We start from the raw sequence: 19,339 nt of genomic DNA, 5'->3' as shown, positions 1-19,339 counted from the left end.
AAAATACATCAAGAGATACATTTGTCAACAAAATGTATAATCACTGTTCTTTCAAGCAAGAAAATTTACTCCATGAATAATTTCAACCTCTCAATTTTCTCTGAAATTCTAGGCAGTTAGGTATAGGATTTTGTTTTACATATATTACAAGGAAATATAATTTCAGTAAACTGTAGTAGTTCATGAAACATTCTCAACTTTGTTGAACTTTCCTGCTAAAAAGCTATGTAAAAAGCTAACTTTAGGATTTCTACCAGGAACTACTTAGGATTGAAGTACTGCTGATACATTTGCAACTCTGAAATTTTCTAACATTTTGTCTGAAGAATTTCATTCCGAACAATGATGACCAAAATTTATGTAGAATTCATAAACTATACAGTGTCACTGTATCTCAGATAGTTTTCCAAAACAGTATTTAAATTTCTGCTTCAATTTATTTATTAGCATTCCAATTATTTGTGACATTCTTTGCTCCCCACCACAACAATCCTATTTACTATTAGCTTTCTTGCACTTTTAAGTCTGTATCTGATAATCTCTTGTTGTGAACTAAGTGGTGTTAATAAAACAGATTTATCAGTCTGGCCCTTCTAGTCACTGAGTAATAAACACCAAGGATATTTAGGATGGATGGCAATCAGAAGGTCAGTTGTTAAAATTGTATTGTGGAAAAAAGTAAATATAATCTCATTTACTAGCAGCCTGCTTGTTTCTACCTTCAAGAACAATTATTCTGTTAGCTTTCCAGAGGACCCCCCAAAGACAAACTATATTGCTTCCTATGACATACTTCAACACTTCTTTGACAAAACTTTTAATAGATCCTTTTTTTATTAATATTTTAAAATTTGAATGAGATGTTTCCCATAGGATCCTACTGGACAAAATGTCCACCATACAGCTAAATAAAAACATCATACGATGGGTGAGCAATTGGCTAATGGGCAGGGCCCAAAGGGTTATGGTGAATGGGGCTGCGTCAGGCTGGCAGGCGGTCACCAGTGGGGTCCCTCAAGGCTCCATTTTAGGGCCGGTACTTTTCAATATTTTTATTAACGATCTGGATGTAGGAATAGAAGGTATTTTGAGCAAGTTTGCTGATGACACCAAACTTGGAGGAGTTGTGGACTCTGTTGAGGGTGGAAAGGCCTTGCAGAGGGATCTGGATAGGTTGGAGAGCTGGGCGATCACCAACTGCATGAAGTTCAATAAGAGCAAGTGCCGGGTCCTGCACCTGGGACGGGGAAACCCCAGCTGCACGTACAGACTGGGCGATGAGACGCTGGAGAGCAGCCTAGAAGAGAGGGATCTGGGGGTCGTGGTAGACAACAAGTTGAATATGAGCCAGCAGTGTGCCCTGGCAGCCAGGAGGGCCAACCGTGTCCTGGGGTGCATCAGGCACGGCATCGCTAGTAGGTCAAGGGAGGTGATTGTCCCGCTCTACTCTGCGCTGGTGCGGCCTCACCTCGAGTACTGTGTGCAGTTCTGGGCACCACAGTACAAAAAGGACATGAAACTGTTGGAGAGTGTCCAGAGGAGGGCTACGAAGATGGTGAAAGGCCTGGAGGGGAAGACATACGAGGAACGGCTGAGGGCACTGGGCCTGTTCAGCCTGGAGAAGAGGAGGCTGAGGGGAGACCTCATCGCAGTCTACAACTTCCTCGTAAGGGGGTGTCGAGAGGCAGGAGACCTTTTCTCCACTAACACCAGTGACAGGACCCGCGGGAACGGGGTTAAGCTGAGGCAGGGGAAATTTAGGTTTGACATCAGGAGGGGGTTCTTCACAGAGACGGTGGTTGCACACTGGAACAGGCTCCCCAGGGAAGTGATCACTGCACCGAGCCTGTCTGAATTTAAGAAGAGATTGGACTGTGCACTTAGTCACATGGTCTGAACTTTTGGGTAGACCTGTGCGGTGTCAAGAGTTGGACTCGATGATCCTTAAGGGTCCCTTCCAACTCAGGATATTCTATGATTCTGTGTTACAAATCTAGGAAAGCACTGGCCCCTTCCTTCCATATGTCATGGGAAATGCATGAAATCCTTGAAGACTTGAACAATTTTCTAAAATTTTATTTTATATTTGCCATAATCTACTGTCCTTTAGAACAGTAAAACCTTTGGAAGAAGTGACTAAGCATGATTCCAAATACACTCCTCAAATGAATAAATGCAAGGATAAACATGTATTATTAATAAACATATGGATACCTAAAATTTTACTAGTTTAAACCACACACTTTGATGATTTAATTTGTTTTGCTATTTATTTATATACTATATTGTATTTTTTTTCCAAATGTCTGGAAATAGCTTGTTTCTAAGGAATAATAACATGAGCTTCATATATTTTACACATTTCAAACATCTTTTGAAATGTTTGAGCAAAAGCTAAGTGACACACACACACACAAACCCACAACATGTTGACTGTAACATATTAAAAATAACCAAAAAATCTAGCAAAATCATCAAGTTGAAGAGCAAGGTAGAAACATGAAGTACTCGAAAGCTCCTCAGTGCTAGAGTTCAGGGTGGAGAGAAACTTGAATGCCAGCTAAAGGCATTAACATGTACAATCTTTTGAAACTTATTTCAAAAATTCGAATCAAATTTTGATAGGCTACAGAGGAGCAGTCATGGGTCTTACTAGAATGACTGAGATAGTTCTAGACATGGTCTATGTATGGCTACATTGTTCATTAAACTTGCTTTAATATCAGGTAAGATCCATCCTTTTTGAAGCACCTATTGTGAAAAATCAGGTCTATGCCATCAATCTAATAACTGATACTTTCCATAAGAGTATTTTTGAATGTAATTTTAATTCTGAAAAGGCTTGAAAAAATAATCAAAATGCTATTGAAAACATATCCTGAAGAAAATTTCTAAGTATTGAGGAATGGAGGTACAGGCTGCCAGATTGTAATATATATAAAGAAGGAAAGAGATATAAAAATTGCATCCATGTCTGAAATGCAATTAAGACAATATCATGAAGGGATGAGATTAAGGTGGTTTTTTGTTTGTTGTTGGTGTTTCTAGTTTGTATACTAATTTGATGGTATGGGGAATGAATAATAAAATGCATATATATATATACATACATATTATATAATATATACATTACAGATATCTGGATCAAGACATATAACTAGAAATTTAAGAGAACAGTTGATACTGAGGAAGCTTAGGTGAGCTGAGTCACTAAAGTATTTTCTGTTTCCAGACAATCAGATCTATCTAAATAAGTATCTCAGGGGATGTGATGCATCTGGACCACACAGTCTACACTTATCCTCTAAGCAATGTCAGAATTGCTGAGTCTCCTGTTGATTCTGCTTGACATTTTTCCATACAAAAATGAGGAGTCCTTTTAAAGCAGTATATCAAATAATTTGATCTGCAGTTTCAAAGGGAATGATTAATTCACTTAATCTCCAGTTGTTAAAAATGAAGGTTTTAAATTTCTTTTGTTCTCGTCTTTACCTTCCTATTTGCTGAGCAAAACTTTGACACTGGAAGTGTTTTGCTTTGTTTTGGTAAATTCTCTATGTGTATTTCAACAGGGAGAAATTAGTTTCTCCATTTTTTCCTTCTATTTTGAATGGAACTACATAAAAGCAAAAATTTGAATTATTAAAAAAGTTAGTATTTTACTGAAAGAAGCCATTTTAATATGAAAAAAGATCTGTAATAAATTATAGGAACAGGATGCTTATTTATTTTTTAAAGAGTTTTGAAAATTTAAAAGTTATTTTTGTTACACATGCCAGTGGAATTGTACAGGGTGATTGTATTTTCACAATGCCATGTGCCTTACATATATACATTATGTGCATGCAATGTTTAAGGGGAGCAGAAATGTAATTATTTATATCCATTTCAGATTTCATTTAAAAGTTCTGTTGTTTTCAGATCTCCCACAAAAATAAAACGTAATATTGACCCCAAAATTGCATTTATTATGTCCTCGTTTGTCTAGCAATGTCTGAGTTGCCATTTCTCCCTCAAAATGATTCCAAATATCCACTGGGTTCTTTGAAATCATGGAAAATTGTTTCTCCTGCTTCCTGAATGAACACAGTAAAAGCGTGGCAGAAGGACAGAATGAAAAAGTTAATATTTCAATAACTTTTTTCTGCGTCATGATATTAGAAAGAATGTCATTATTGTGCTGAAAACAATGAAACCCTTTTCAAAGAACTTGTCATCACTGATACAGTTGGCTATGAGGCTGACTTGAAAATAAACCCTCTGCCCTTCCATCAATCCCACTCACAACACGTCTTTCAGCAGACTGGAAAAGATTTTGAATAATGTGCATTTTCATATGTCTCAGTTCAGATTAATATCTACATTGGCACTCTTCTGACAAGAACAATAGCTCCTTCTGGTGTCTATATTCAACTCTTAATAGAAAAGAAAAGAAAAACTCTTGCCTCCAGTGTTTTATTTTCATTGCACTGGAGGCATGCAAGCAATAGTATTATTCCCTTAAATATAGAAGAGCTTAATTTTTCATTTCAGAGAAAGAAAAACTAAATTCCAGCCAAATTCTCTTATTTAAATATCAAACTAGACATAGATAGCTACACTTTAAAATAGCTAAGATAGCTTTTAAATAGATATGAAAAACATTTGCCGGTACATAATTAGCTTTCAGATAACAAATAGGGTTTAGAAACAAAATACTTTTTTTTTTTTTTTGTCTCAGAATTGAAGACCCACAATATGCAGAGAAATAATAAGTGATCAACATATCATATTGATATGTTTTATTTATCATCTCTTACATGATGTTTCTTTTGCTAGTTTTGAACACTTTATACGTTTACTTTTCCTTGTAAACAGGAAGATGAATTAGGTGAAAGGAAAGTATTATTAGAGGATGAATGGGGTGGAGGAAGGAGGTGAATAGCCTTGCTCTGTCAGTTGAGTAAGCATTGCCCATAAGAGTAATCTTTTAAGATTACTTACATTCAGTCATAAGAGGTTGTCAGCATAATACACTTATGTATGTTTGTTGGGGTTCTTTGACATTAGATGGTCTCAGATATCTTAAAATATACTTTGAACTTTAAGGTTCTTTGGGGCTTTCCCTCTTGAGAATTTCATGCTCATTTCATGTTGAGTTCTCCCAGTTTTCGGATGTTTACACCTGTTTCATCAAAATAATTTTAGATCCCTTTCTCTTCCAAACCCAGGCTACAGCTAGAGGAGAAGAGAAACTTATTCTTTTTCCTATCTTCCAGCTTAGCAATCCATGTGCAGTCATTGCTTAATGATTGCTCATACGCTGCTGATTTGGACCATAACTAGATGGATGAGAGTCTGCTCAGTCTGTATAACAAACATAACATAAACACTTAAAATCTGCACAAGATTCATAGATTCATAGAATAAATCACGTTGAAAGAATCATAGAATTACAGAATCTTGAAAACATAGAATGGCTTAGGATGGTGGTGACCTTAAAGACCACCTAGTTCCAATCTCCTGAAATAGGCAGGGATGCCACCCACTAGACCAGGTTGTCCAGGGCCTCATCCTTGGCCTTGAACACTTCCAGGGATGGGGCATCCACAGCTTCTCCAGGCAACCTGTGCCAGTGCCTCACCAACTTCTGAGGGAAGAATTTCCTCCTAACCTCTAATCTAAATCTCCCTCTACATAATAGTTTTTGTTAAAACTATTCCCCCTCGTCTTGTCATTGTCTTCCTGAGCAAAACAAAAAAAAAGAAGTCACACTCCATCTTTTTTAAAAGCCCCCTTTAGGTACTGAAAAGCTTCAATAACGTCACCGCTGAGCTTTCTTTTCTCCAGGCTGAACAGTCCCAGCTCTCTCAGCCTTTCCTCATACGAGAGGTGCTGCAGCCCTCTGAACATCTTCCTTGCTCTCCTCTGGACCCGTTCTAATAAATCAACATTATTCTTGTGTGGCAGGCACTTGACCTGGATGCAGGACTCCAAGTGGGACCTCACAAGGGCAGAGCAGTGGGGGTCAATCACCTCCCTCAACCTGCTGGCCTCTGTTGATGCAGCCCAGGATGCTGTTGGCCTTCTGGGCTGTAAGTGTGCACTGCTGGCTTATGTCAATATTTTTATCCACCAGAACACCCACGTCCTTTTCTGCAGGGCTGCTCTTCATAAGTTCTCCCAGTCTGTCCTTGTCTTTGGGATCACCCCAACCCAGGTGCAGCGCCTTGTACTTGAACTTGTTGAACCTCATTAGGTACACATAGGCCCACTTCTCAAGCCTGTCCAGATCCCTCTGGATGGCATCCCTTCCTTCTGTTGCATCAACTGCACCACTCAGCTTGGTGTCTTCTGCAATCTTGCTTAGGGTACAATCAATCCCATTCTCTATGTCGTTGATAAAGATATTAAACAGCACTGATCCCAAGTTAGACTCCTGAGGCACACCGCTTGTCACCAGCCTCCACCTGGACATCACTGACCACACTGGCTAGAGCCTTCAAGTCAATTCTTTATCCACTCAATGGTCTACCCTTCAAATCAATTTCTCTCCAATTTGGAGATCAAGATGTCATGTGGGACTGTGTCAAAAACTGTACAGAAGTCCAGGTAGATGGCATTGGTTGGTTTTTCCTTGTTGACTGATGCAGTCACTCCATCATAGAAGGCCACCAAATTGGTCAGGCATAATTTGTTCTTGGTGAAGCTGTGCTGGCTGTCTTATATCACCTCATTGTCTTGCATGTGCTTTGACATTGCTTCCAGGACAATCTGTTCGATGGTCTTCCTTCACAGAGGTGAGGCTCACCAGTCTGGAGTTCCCCAGGTCCTTCTTTTTAAAAATGAGAGTGATGTTTCCCTTTTTTCAGTCACCAGGGACTTCACCTGACTGGTCTGACTTTTCAAGTATGATGGAGAAAGACTTGTCAACTACATCAGCCAGTTCCCTCAGGACTCTGAGATGCATGTCGTGAAAGAGGCCTCTGGAGGACATTTAATCTAGAGACACCTACTCCAAGAAAGTTTAGTTAGGACAGTGAGCTCAGAACCATGTTCAGCTAAGCACTGGATGCCTCCCTGGATTTCATAAACTCTCTTGAAAACCTTCTCTAGTGTTTGACCATCTTCACACACTATATATATGTATATATATATAAATTAAATAATCCTGTATCTAATAGGAATTTCCCATGCCCCAGCTTGTGTCCATTGCCTCTACTGTTGTTGCTGTGCACCTCTGAGAAGAATCCAGCTTTCTCTTCTCTGCACCCTCCTCTTTAGTAGATGTAGATAGCAACAGTATCTTTGAGATTCTGTTGAGGCTGAGCAAACCCAACTCTCTCAGCCACTTGTTGTATGTCACATACTCACCTTCCTGACCTGCTGAACTCACTCGTATCTATAGTTAATGGACTGAGAATTCACTTCCAGTGTGAGTTCATTCTATTTTGCATTAAACATTTAAGCTAAGAGGTTACATCTTTCTAGAGATGCTTGTTTCTCTCCACTAGTAGCAGAGTGATTCTAGATGCTGCCTATTGCTATTTGTTCTGCTAAGTATTTGGAGGAATTCAGAAAAAGAGGTATGCTCTGTACCCTTTATGTAATGAGGAGAGTGCTAAAACAGAGGAGGAAAACTGGTGCATATTTTTACAGATATTAAAATAAAATACTCTTCAAAATTTCAGCAAATTTATGCAGGTTTCACTAAGATGAATACACACAGACATCCCACAACATCTTGAGAAATAACTAGATTTTAGTATCCCATTTTTACCCAGTCTTCTTCCAACTGATGTTTCTCTCCTCAACACATCAAGCATTAATTAAGGCCTAGATAAAACTTGCATTTGTTTTAATAAAACAACAGACCTTCAGAGAGGAGTGGCATATTATATTTTTGTAGCTTAGTTTCCTTTGCAGCAGCTGTACATGCCAAGTTGAATCACAATACATAGAACAGATAACAGTAAACATCTGCTGGATGTTTCTTTAATATTTTATCCTATTTATTGAAAAGCTTATTTCAGTTTATTATTTTTAAAATACATTTAAGTATTGTCCAGTCGGTAATGAAATCATGACTTTGCATACAACTGATTCTCTTAACATTGGAGTTGTTTATGAGTTCTCAAACTCCTTTGAGGGTAAATTGAGAAAAATCCAAAGAAGGTTAGTCAGAAGTAGAATGATTTTTTAAATGATTCTTCCCCTGTCCATTATGCTCTTGCTTTGAACAGGAACAATAAGCTTGATTAACCTGCTCTGGAGTTGCAGAGACCTTTGCACAATTTCTTCTAATTCCTATAAAGTTTTCCTTTCCATTCCTTCTTAGGTCTGGTTGTCCATTCCCTGCTGAGTAATTTATAAATCTCTGCTTGAGCTGAAGGTTCCATCTCCTTGCTTTGACTCTCTTCTCTGCAACACCTTGAAGTCTTGGCTTTTTTTTCCCCAAGAGGGAAAGAAAAACCTTCATCTAGGACAGATGAATAGACAGGAGTCTATTTGACCTCATCTTCTTTTTTTAATGAATAAAAACATAGTCTGAAAACAAGCAAAGCAAGGAGACAACATACATCCCTTTCTCAGACAATGAAGTTGCCATGTTTTCCAAGCCTTTTAACAACTTTTATATAGTGGGAAAACAAACAATTCTCTCTGTTCCCTCTTCTATACTCTCCAGACAGTTCTGCCTTTTCATACACAGACAAGATTATTAGGTTCTAAAATCCCTTTTTAAAATGAATTAATTTAAAAGAAGAAATGAAAGCATAAAACAATCAAGAGCTGCAGTAGACCGGAACTATTTTGACAAAGACTCAACACATTCAGAACTACAGAGAGAATGAATATCTGCAGCTGCATGTTCTGTACCTATAAATATCTTCTTAGTCAAATACAACTAAACGTGCCTACCTGAAGTCAGAGCCCACCCTTTTCCCATTCTCAGGAATTCCAGGATCAGGACATGTATCAGATGCAACTGCATCTCCACCTTGGGTCACTGCAAAAAAAAGGTAAAAAAAAAAAAAAATTTAGTCATGGATAATTGACGAGATGACTCATCAATTTTCCCATATATGGCCAGAATCTAACCATATGCATATTAATATTTATTTTTCTTGAAACAATATGAATTTTGACAAAAAAATAAGCCTCATATAATTGAGTTCTTGGATGTACTGTTTATTTTCTTTAGTTATGATTAAAAAAAATCAAATGTTTTTCTTCTGGGATTGATTGATGGATTGATTTCCCATAGTCAGTCATCATTTTATGTATGCCCTAGTATCCATGACTTCTCTCAGACAGGGAAAACAACATTCACAAAGTCACCTCCTGAAATATTCACAACTTGGCATTGTGAGACTACACTTTGAGAAAATTATATCTCCCTTAAGCTTCTGTCCATAAGACTTGAAACATACAAAAGCTAAGATCCCAACTGTAACGCTGTAATGCATAAATATTTTTATGATATAGTTCATCTAAAAAAACATACAGAAAACCCCAAAGAGTGATGTGTTTGTAACCAGGTGAATATCTGTATATGAAATCGAGCTTTAAAATTTCTTTTTTTTGTGTTTTCAGTTAAGAGAGAAATGAGAAGATGGCCTACACTCTTCCATTCCTTTTGTCCATTCTGGATTGTCAGGCATTTAATTTAATATCAGTTATGTAGTCCTCTCAAAACTCAAAATTAATTGAGCATTCAATTTTCACTTTTTAATTCTGAATTTGTAAAAAACTGCTTAAGGAATATGTGTAATTAAAAGTAATTAGTCGTAAAGAAAAAAAGTAAGGGAGCACAAGGCATAATGCATACACTTTCTTTCTACACATATGTGTGTATATGCATAGGAAGACACACTTCTGTCTTTCTGTTTTCTCCACAAAGGTATAGAGCTACTTGAAATTTGTGGATCTCATTTTCATCTTAAAAGATTTTGGGAAAACCATTAATAACAAGGTAGAATGTTCTTCCTGAATAATAATAATAATAATAATAATAATAATAATAATAATAATAATAGTAATAACAACAACAACAACAACAACAATAATAATAATTGGTTGTAATATTTTAGCTGCACAAAATAAATTACAGAAGCCTGAGTGGATTACAGATGACAGCATTATGAGTGAAAGGTGAGAAGAGATCAGATGTAAAAACTGGTTGGTTTTCCTACACAGTGATGTAATTTCAAATTGAATAGTGTCAGAAAGAATGGTGACAAGCAGGATATGTACAGTCAAATGGTAAGAGGTATAAATCTTCAGCAGCATCAGAGACTATTAATTTATATGAAAACTAATGTTTTACAAGAGACCTAAAGATAAAACAAAACAAAACAAACAAACAAACAAACAAACAAGCAAACAAAAACCCTGCACTGCAGCACTACAAAAAATTAATTCAGGAACTAAGGACAAAGCTCTTGGAAGTACCAAAATGCTTGATTTGAACATTTTGAAGAAGATAGCTTCTTCTTATAATAGAGAAACTGCAACAATTACAGTATATTTTAAGATTAGTTATGTTTCTTTTCTGGTTTTGGTATATAGAATGTTTTAAAAATATACAAAAGGAAAGGAACCACCTAATTTTTGCATTATTTTTTAACACTACTTATTGTATATTGTCTGTCCAGAAATATTTCTTTTTATAAGTTAATTAGCAATATACTCTACATAATAATAATAATAATGCTGAAAAATAAATAAAAATTGAGTAAAAATCCAGTCCAGCTTGACAAAAAAAAAAAAACAAACAACTACAAGTCACCATCCTGAAAACACTTCAGACCAAGAGCCCAATCCTGCTAGTTTCACTTTGATTAATAAAGATTTGTGTGTGTTTGTGAATAAGGGCTTTCATGACAAGTTTCTAGTACCTGGTAAACATGCATTTTAATCTTAGAGTTTAATTTTGTAGTTTCTCAGGAACTGTCAGCATTGAAATGCTTTTATAGTAAAAAAATAATAATTTTGCTAAATAAACAGACTGCTTGTGTTCCTTAAAATAAATAAACTTCCTACTAGCAATTCTTCCATTTTTCAGTAAAAAATAAACAAGCAAAAAAATAAACATTTATTACTTTTGGCACAGAAATGTAGCTTTGTTACTGAGAGTGGGGTTCAATTTTGACTACTTAATCACCAAAAAAATGAAAATAAGGAATTTGACAGAAACAGTTATTCAACATACCAAGTTCACTAAAACTGAAACAACTTATAACCACTGTAGTACCAGGTAGAGAGCACTGCATTTCTTATCATGTTTTAAGTGGAAACGCATTGCAGTGAAACTTTTACAAACACATATACAAAATGCATAAGTATTTTGTTTTGGACACCAGGAAATGTTGACTGAAACCTTACTTATACTACTGAATGAAATGATCTCCCCAGATGGAAGCTCGTCTTTGCAAAATTTTCCTCTCAGACACTACTTTCCCCTGTCAACACATTCTCACATCAGTATCAGGCTGCCATTTACCCAGAGAAATACTGCCTCTTGAAATGGAGCAGGTATCATCTGTCTGGAACTCAGCACATCTTCCTGGATGTCTACAGTCCTTGCTAAACATTGCTTGAGTTTTACCTTCTACTTTCCCCAATGAACTGTCAAGTGTTTTTTTAACAGATGGTGGTTGTATGACATGCTGTCAAAACAAAATAAATCCAATTCCCTGTAAAACAAGCCTGTCTGTTTTTATCTTTCCATGTGGGAAAAAAAGAATAAATTTCACAAATTAATGAAACCATTTATTAATTTTAGATATAAATCAAATACACCAGGGACTTTAGTGCATATATGTGTATATAAATATATAATTTTACATGTTAATACGCTTAAAACCTTTACCTGCCAGTATTTTTTAATTTACTTAAAATATCTTTTAGCATTCAGACTAAGAGCAGATGAAAAGATGCCTAAACAAATCCCTGTCAGAAACTTTTATCTTGTCTCAATCCTGTCTGATTTTTCCTTTATCCACAGCTGTGGAGCATTATCCACTGCTACTGAGATCCATAACATGTGGGATAAGAAAGTATCATCTGTGATTTGAGTATCTCTGTTCCTGAATATGTTTAATCCTTGCAGTCTCTTTCTAAAGGCCTTAGACTTTTGCTTCAATTCATCCAGTCACTTGCCCAAACTTTCATAATACCGTTAAAGAAAAATGCTTCTGTGTGCCCTTGAAAGACCTGTTTGTGCTCTCTCAAAATGATCTTGTATAAGGTTACATTTACCCAGGGCTTTATAGTGTTTCATACTTTTTGCATCTTTCTTCTGATTTCACAGAAATGGAGAATCACAGAACGGTTGAGGTTGGATGCGACCTCTGGAGGTCATCACATCCAACCCTTCTGCTCAAGCAAGTACACCTAAAGCCACTTGCCCAGGACCACATCCAGGCAGTTTCTGAAGATCTTCAAGGAGGGAGACTACAACCTCTCTGGACAACCTGTGCTAGTGCTCAGTCATCTGCAGGGTAAAGTATTTTCTGATGTTGGAACCTCCTGTCTTTAAGTTTGTGCCCATTGCCTCTTGTCCAGTCACTGGGAACCACTGAAAGGAGCCTGGATTCATCCCCTTTACACTCTTCCTTCAAGTATGTATATACACTGATAAATCTCTCAAGTCTTCTCTACTCCAGGCTGAAGACTTCCAGCTCTCTCAGTCTTTCCTCATGGGAGAGATACTTCAGTGTCCTCAGGCTCCTTGTTAGACTCTCTCCAGTACATCCATGTCTCCCTTGTAGTGGAAGCATGGAACCTAGAACTGGACACAGTACTCCAGGTGTGGCCTCACCAGTGCTGATCAGAGGAAAAGGATCACCTCTCTTGACTTTTTAGCAACACTTTGCATAATGTAGCCAAGCATACAATTAGCCTTCTTTGTGGCAAAGGCCCATTGCTGTCTCATGTTCAGATGGTGTCTAGCAGGACCCCCACATCCATTTCTACAAGGCTGCTCTCCAGCCAGTCAGCCCCTGGCATGCTCTCATGCATAAGGCTGTTCTTCCCCAGCTGCAGGACTTTGCACTTCCCCTTGTTGAACTCTGTGAAGTTCCTGTTTACTTTTTCACATCAAGCATAAATTACTTCTCTTTACTTTCAAAGCTCAGTCAATCATCTCAATTTTTCATTTTAGAATTTTCAAATTTAAAAACAAGGAAGGTATGAAAGAAAGTGGAAGTAATTTTTCTATGTAAAGATTTAAAAATTTAGAAATGAATATAAATTATGTAGTAACTTTGGCACAACCATGCACTAATTAGTAGCGTTTATCTTAAAATACTAGCAATATTTCTCGATATTGTGAACATAAACTGAACATTTTTAAGCCTGTATTTAATGACAAAGAAATTTAGGACACCAAATTGTTTTAAATCACACACCTACATGTATTTTCTAACTCTTAATATCAGCCTTTTATTCCTTGAAGATCTTCAAAAGCTCTGCTTTTGGGACACCTGCCTCAGGCATCAATGCTTGAGCAGGAGTGTTGGATGTGATAACCTCCAGAGGTATTCTTAAAACATTCTCAGTATAGCCTTTCTGTTTACAAAAAAAATAAGTTTAGATGTATATAATGCTGGCAAATATCAAAGTAACATATTGCTTTACATAGATGATTCCTCACACTTTATCCTAATTGCACACAGTTCTTCAAGGAACCATCAGCTAGAGAAAACACTGTATGTTCCATGACACTAACATCAGAAAAGGTCTTTGAAGTCACAGGGTAGGGAGAACAGAGAGGAAAGATTCTAGTCAGGTTTATTTATTTATTTGTTTATTTTTGAAATAGTAGCTACGGTAGAGTATAACAGAACTCTGTCTTTTTCTTCTTTTAACAGAGAGTTTGAGAACATCAGAGATGCTTCAACCACCAGACATGTCTTTGGTATAGAGACAGAGCATTCTCAGTGGACAAATTTTGACTCTGGAACTTCATATTGTACTGCAAAACTAAGAATTTGGAGGCCTTTCTGCAGAAATATTGGAAGAGAAGTAAGTTCATTAACGTAATGGACAGTTTTTCAGACTATATACAACTTCTATGATTAAGACTTGATTTGGTTTATCAAATTTCCATTTTATAACAAGACCTATTCTTTTTTTTTAATGAAAACAAATCAACCTGATTTCTTCCATTTTTTTTTTTCAGATAGTGTCATGTGGACTATAGTTTTGACAGTTTTGGAAGTTGTGTATTGTTTTACTTGGTACATAATCTAGTAAAACTAGAACTTCTGTAAGATGTTTCACATGTTCTGATTCTTACACAACAGTTCAGAAGAATGACTGGTAGTAACTGTAATCAGAAATCAGACTTTTTAAAGTCTTGATCATGATGTAAACAAATAGCAGACACATTAATATCCTTATTTAACTCAGCATTTGGGAAGTTTTTAACCTTAATCAGACAGTAGTATTAAGCAGGAAGAAGGAATGATGCAACACACATTTCACGCAGCAATACAAGCAACACAAGATCTCCTATGTTACAGTATCAGTCCTACTCCAGACCAGCTGCCCTGCTTTAGATGCATTTGGAATCTCAATTTACATTAATGATCTACTCATGTTCATTTAAATCATGTGATACATACTTTGAAGGGATAGACTTTGCAGCAAAAAATAAAAATAAAAAAATTATGTATAGATGAATTATACCACATATATTTCTTCAGTACCCATTGGGATAGTAACAAGTAGTTGGTATCCATATTTCAAGCTGCAACACCTCAATTTTAATAGGTTTTGGCAGTCTCTTTGGTCATTTACACATTCTCCTAGTGATCTAGTGATATCACCATAGAAATATATATATATTTTTTTTAAAAAAAAGGGAAAAAAATACATAAACCCAGGCACAAATATTCATTCAATAATATGTTCTGAATGCTTTTCAAATTAAACCGAAAAATTACCAGAATCACCTACAAGACAGCCTTGTCAAATACTGCCTGGAGGTTAAAGAAAATAAAAGACCCCAAAATGCACTGTGGAAAGATATTATAAGAAATGGCAGTTTTTCTAGTGCAGACTGACAAGTTGGTAAACTGAACAAGACTTTACAATGAATGAGTACTTATCTCTCTATTATGATGCAAATAAAATCTGACATGTAAATAGCAGCCTCTTTCCAGCCAAGAAATCACACATAAGTGCAATGACACTGTATCAGTCAAACAGGATAAGATCTGCACTAATTAATGAGACATCTTTATTATTTGTAAGTTCTATACATTTACATTTATTTACATTTTAATTCTGAAGTTTGATTCAAATATATATGTAAATATTAAATAATTCTAGATATAATTTTGGTCATTAAATAATTTTGCTTCAAAAGCAAACCCAAAACATTTCAATTATTCTTTATGAAATGCACTTGAAGTTACTTGTTATGTATAACAATGAAAACCATCATTGCTGGAAAAGAAAAATAAATCCATATACTTAATTTTCTTGACATGCCAATATGTGGAGTAAAAGTAAAAAAAAAATTATTATTGTATAAAATTCTGGAATATGCTGGAGATTTCTTTTTTATTTATTTAAAAATTTTAAATTAATGGACGAAAAGGAAGATTTTAGGATACAATTAGCAAGTTTATTCATAGAATTAACTGAATGAAAGTTTCCACAATAAGTATTGCTATGCTTGAAAATATTGCTTTATGCTTGGAAATATCAGTTATTCCTATCTTGAGGATAATTTCAAGCTTTCAAATTTTTTGAGCTATGCAAATAAAAATGAAAGAACGAATGTGGGAAAATTTTTAATGGTCAGGCTGTATATACATCAGAAGTTTTTTTGTTTGTTTGTTTGTTTGCAAATACATTTTTGGGGAGATTTCCAATGTGTTGCACTTACCAGCAGTGGTTGATTACTGACAACCAGACAGAAAGAAGAGAAGGAAGTGATAAGCAAGGGAGGACAGGCAATTAAAGTTTTGTAGTTCAACAGTTAAACTAGTTTCAGGAAGCTAGTTCAAAGTCTTTGTCATGAAATACTGAGTATCCTTTGCTAATTGCATACACCAGATTTTCACAGAATCACAGAATCACAGAATTTCTAGGTTGGAAGAGACCTCAAGATCATCGAGTCCAACCTCTGACCTAACACTAACAGTCCCCACTAAACCATATCCCTAAGCTCTACATCTAAACGTCTTTTGAAGACTTCCAGGGACGGTGACTCCACCACCTCCCTGGGCAGCCTGTTCCAATGTCTAACAACCCTTTCAGTAAAGAAGTTATTCCTAAGATTCAACCTAAAACTCCCCTGGTGCAACTTAAGCCCATTCCCCCTCGTCACCAGGCACGTGGGAGAACAGGCCAACCCCCACCTCACTACAGCCTCCTTTAAGGTACCTGTAGAGAGCAATAAGGTCGCCCCTGAGCCTCCTCTTCTCCAGGCTGAACAAGCCCAGCTCCCTCAGCCGCTCCTCGTAGGACTTGTTCTCCAGGCCCCTCACCAGCTTGGTTGCCCTTCACTGGACCCGCTGAAGCACCTCGATGTCCTTCTTGTAGCGAGGGGCCCAAAACTGAACACAGTACTCGAGGTGCAGCCTCACCAGAGCCCAGTACAGGGGGACGATCACCTCCCTAGCCCTGCTGGTCACACTGTTTCTTATGCAAGCCAGGATGCTGTTGGCCTTCTTGGCCACCTGAGCACGTGTTGAATTCATCAGATACAAGGAACTGACAATTGAGTTTGCATGAAACAGACCAACTATGGTCCATAGCATGCTTCCAACTTCCTTCAACTGAAGGTCCACACACAAGCTACTATTGCCAGCAAGTACTGTTAACTCAAGTGCAATAAATAACTCTAAAATGCTGCAATTTTCAGATAATTAAAATTCACTCCCCAATGATAAAATACAGTTCCACCCCACGGAATGTACAAGTTAGCATTTTGTTTGCTATTATTAAGGAATTTAAACCATAAACTATAGTAAGAATACCTTAAGACTGCAAAATCTATCACTTACTAAGACTTGCTAAACTGAAGCTCTCCATACCTGAGAACGTACAATAATTTTTGTTGTTTAATTTATGATTTATAAAAGTTATCAATTTCAAAACATTGCCCCTTCATTAATTCTGATGGTTAAATAATGATCTAAATCACATCTTTACGTTGCTCAAAGTCACAAAGGGAAGACAGACAAAAACCGTTCCCACATCACCACCTAACAACTGTATTGTGCTATATTTGTGGCTTGCTTAGAGTAAAACTGTTCAGGGCTCACCTACAGTCATCAAGCCTCACAAGTTCTTATAACATAAAAGAGTTTTCATACAAAGATACTAGAAACTCTCTAGTGACTAGTTTTCAAATTGGACTTCAGAATCCAGTATTATTTCATGACTTGCTGCAGGTGATGATGTTTTTGCACCTTTTCCAAAACCCAGAATTTGGCAGAAAAGTACTTCTTTCCAATCATGAGAAAGTATTTTACTGTATTACCATTATATAATACTCAAACAAAGGGAAATGGAAAATCCTGACTTCAGTGAAGTCAGATAGAGAGTGTAAGACTAGTAATGATGAGAAGGAAGGATTTAATCTGATCAGCAAAATATACATTTTTTTTTAAATAAATACATTACCATTTATTTTGCATGCCACGTGACATGAAGGAGAAACAACAATTTTATATGCAAATGAAACAGCCATTACATATTTGTCTTTTGCAGACCACAAACTGAGCTATGAGTAAGGCTTAAACACATAGCTCAAATAAACAGAGTTGCTTTTTCCAGTGCTACTTCATTCAAAATATAAGAAATTTGGTAATTTACTTTGAAACAACAATGCTGATAAGGAGTCAGTAGTAAAGAACCATTTTATGGGATATCCAGAAGCATTCTTTTCAAAAGAAATAAACCCAACCTGTTGTTTTGTCTCAGTGGCATAGAAGTTGGGAAAATTCCATTTTTCACCAGTGTCAGGTTATAAAGTTACCCTACAAAGCTATTTACTTGTAAATATACTGCCACTTTATAACATAGTTTATTGATTCACAAGGCAGTCTATCTCTTTTATTTTAAAATAGCTATCTAGCATGTTACTGAATACTGCCATTTCTACAGTAATCCTGAAGTGACTATAAATTTTCATTTTAGATATCAGGAAGCTTTAAAATGACTGTGTTTAAATAATTTTTCACTTCCTTCATTACTATTTACTATAACTATACATTTAATGTATTTTACATGTACTTATAGATGTATAACATTGATTTTTCAATCAATGTACTACCTGCTTTTTTAGTGTGGCAACTGTTATTAAAGTTTTGGTTGGCTTTTCAGGGTGAAATGTCTAGCTATGTGTAACAAGTTTAAGAGGTCACAAAATAGTTATGAGCATACTGCACTGATAATTTAACTTTTCTATATAACATTTAGGATTTTGCATTCAACTGATATAACCCGGTCCAGCGTCCGAGGTTTGCTGAATTTAACAAATATAATTTGACTTTGAGAAAGAGCTTAAAATTGTAAAATAACTGCTAACTACTGGGTAGCCTACTGGGGTGGAGCAGTTTTAGAGTTTAAGATAACTTGATACATAGCAGTGCAGTTCCTTGGCCTTCCTCTGAGTTTTCTGTGACCTTGTGCAAGCTATTTAGGACACCATCTAATGTGAAACCTAGGTAGAACATTAAAGCTTGTGACCAAAACTAGTCCTGAAGTTAAGCTGTTCTCTAAAGCTGGAGGCACTTAAATTATGAGTGGTCCTCACTTTCTTCCCTTAGGTTTCACCTGCTTAATAGCTGTAGTTTTGACAGGACTAAGCACTGTACCATCTCTTTCTCTCTAGGTGAGCTCAGAATGCATCTACACATCTATGATGTAACCAAGAAGACTGAATTTCTCACAAAATAGGGAACAGACCAGCTGATAATGATTTTCTTTAAAGAGCAGTTAAGTAGTTAGAGGTGTGTTTTCTGTAAAATGCCCAGGTCATAAATCTACTAATACAATGGTGTGGTTAGCTCTCTCCCCTTATCTCTTGTTGAATTTAATATGTATGGGTATTTAAAAAAAAAAAAAAAAAAAAAAAAAAAAAAAGCTATTTGGGTCAGATGAAAAAATAAAAAGTCTGTAAGTATGACAAAGATACTCAGGCAGTGAAAGATATGAATTCCAAACATTGCGGTGAGCAATTGTTTTCAGATATAACGTTAATGATTCATATATAGAAGCTTTTCTTTTCAGGTCTCTCTGAGGGCAAAAATATTCTGATACACAGGAAAAAAAAAATCAGAGAATATCTGATTTTCTGGTATATAAACAGGTTTAATAGGTATGAACACTATGA

General features: G+C 36.2%; 1 protein-coding gene across 2 annotated transcripts in view; it reads right to left on the bottom strand.

Moving 5' to 3' along the window:
• The window catches only part of CSMD1 (CUB and Sushi multiple domains 1), a 1,153,949-nt gene that overhangs the window by 370,339 nt on the left and 764,271 nt on the right, over positions 1–19,339 (bottom strand). For both annotated transcript variants that reach the window (XM_068678424.1, XM_068678425.1), the window contains exon 8: positions 8,899–8,986. In XM_068678424.1, coding sequence (XP_068534525.1) covers positions 8,899–8,986 — 88 coding nt within the window. The remainder of the gene's footprint in view (positions 1–8,898; positions 8,987–19,339) is intronic.

The sequence above is a fragment of the Anas acuta genome, chromosome 3 (assembly GCF_963932015.1).
Source record: "Anas acuta chromosome 3, bAnaAcu1.1, whole genome shotgun sequence".
Classification (NCBI taxonomy): Eukaryota; Metazoa; Chordata; class Aves; order Anseriformes; family Anatidae; genus Anas; species Anas acuta.
Note: the sequence above shows the minus strand (reverse complement) of the source record. Positions and strands in the feature narration are given on the sequence as shown.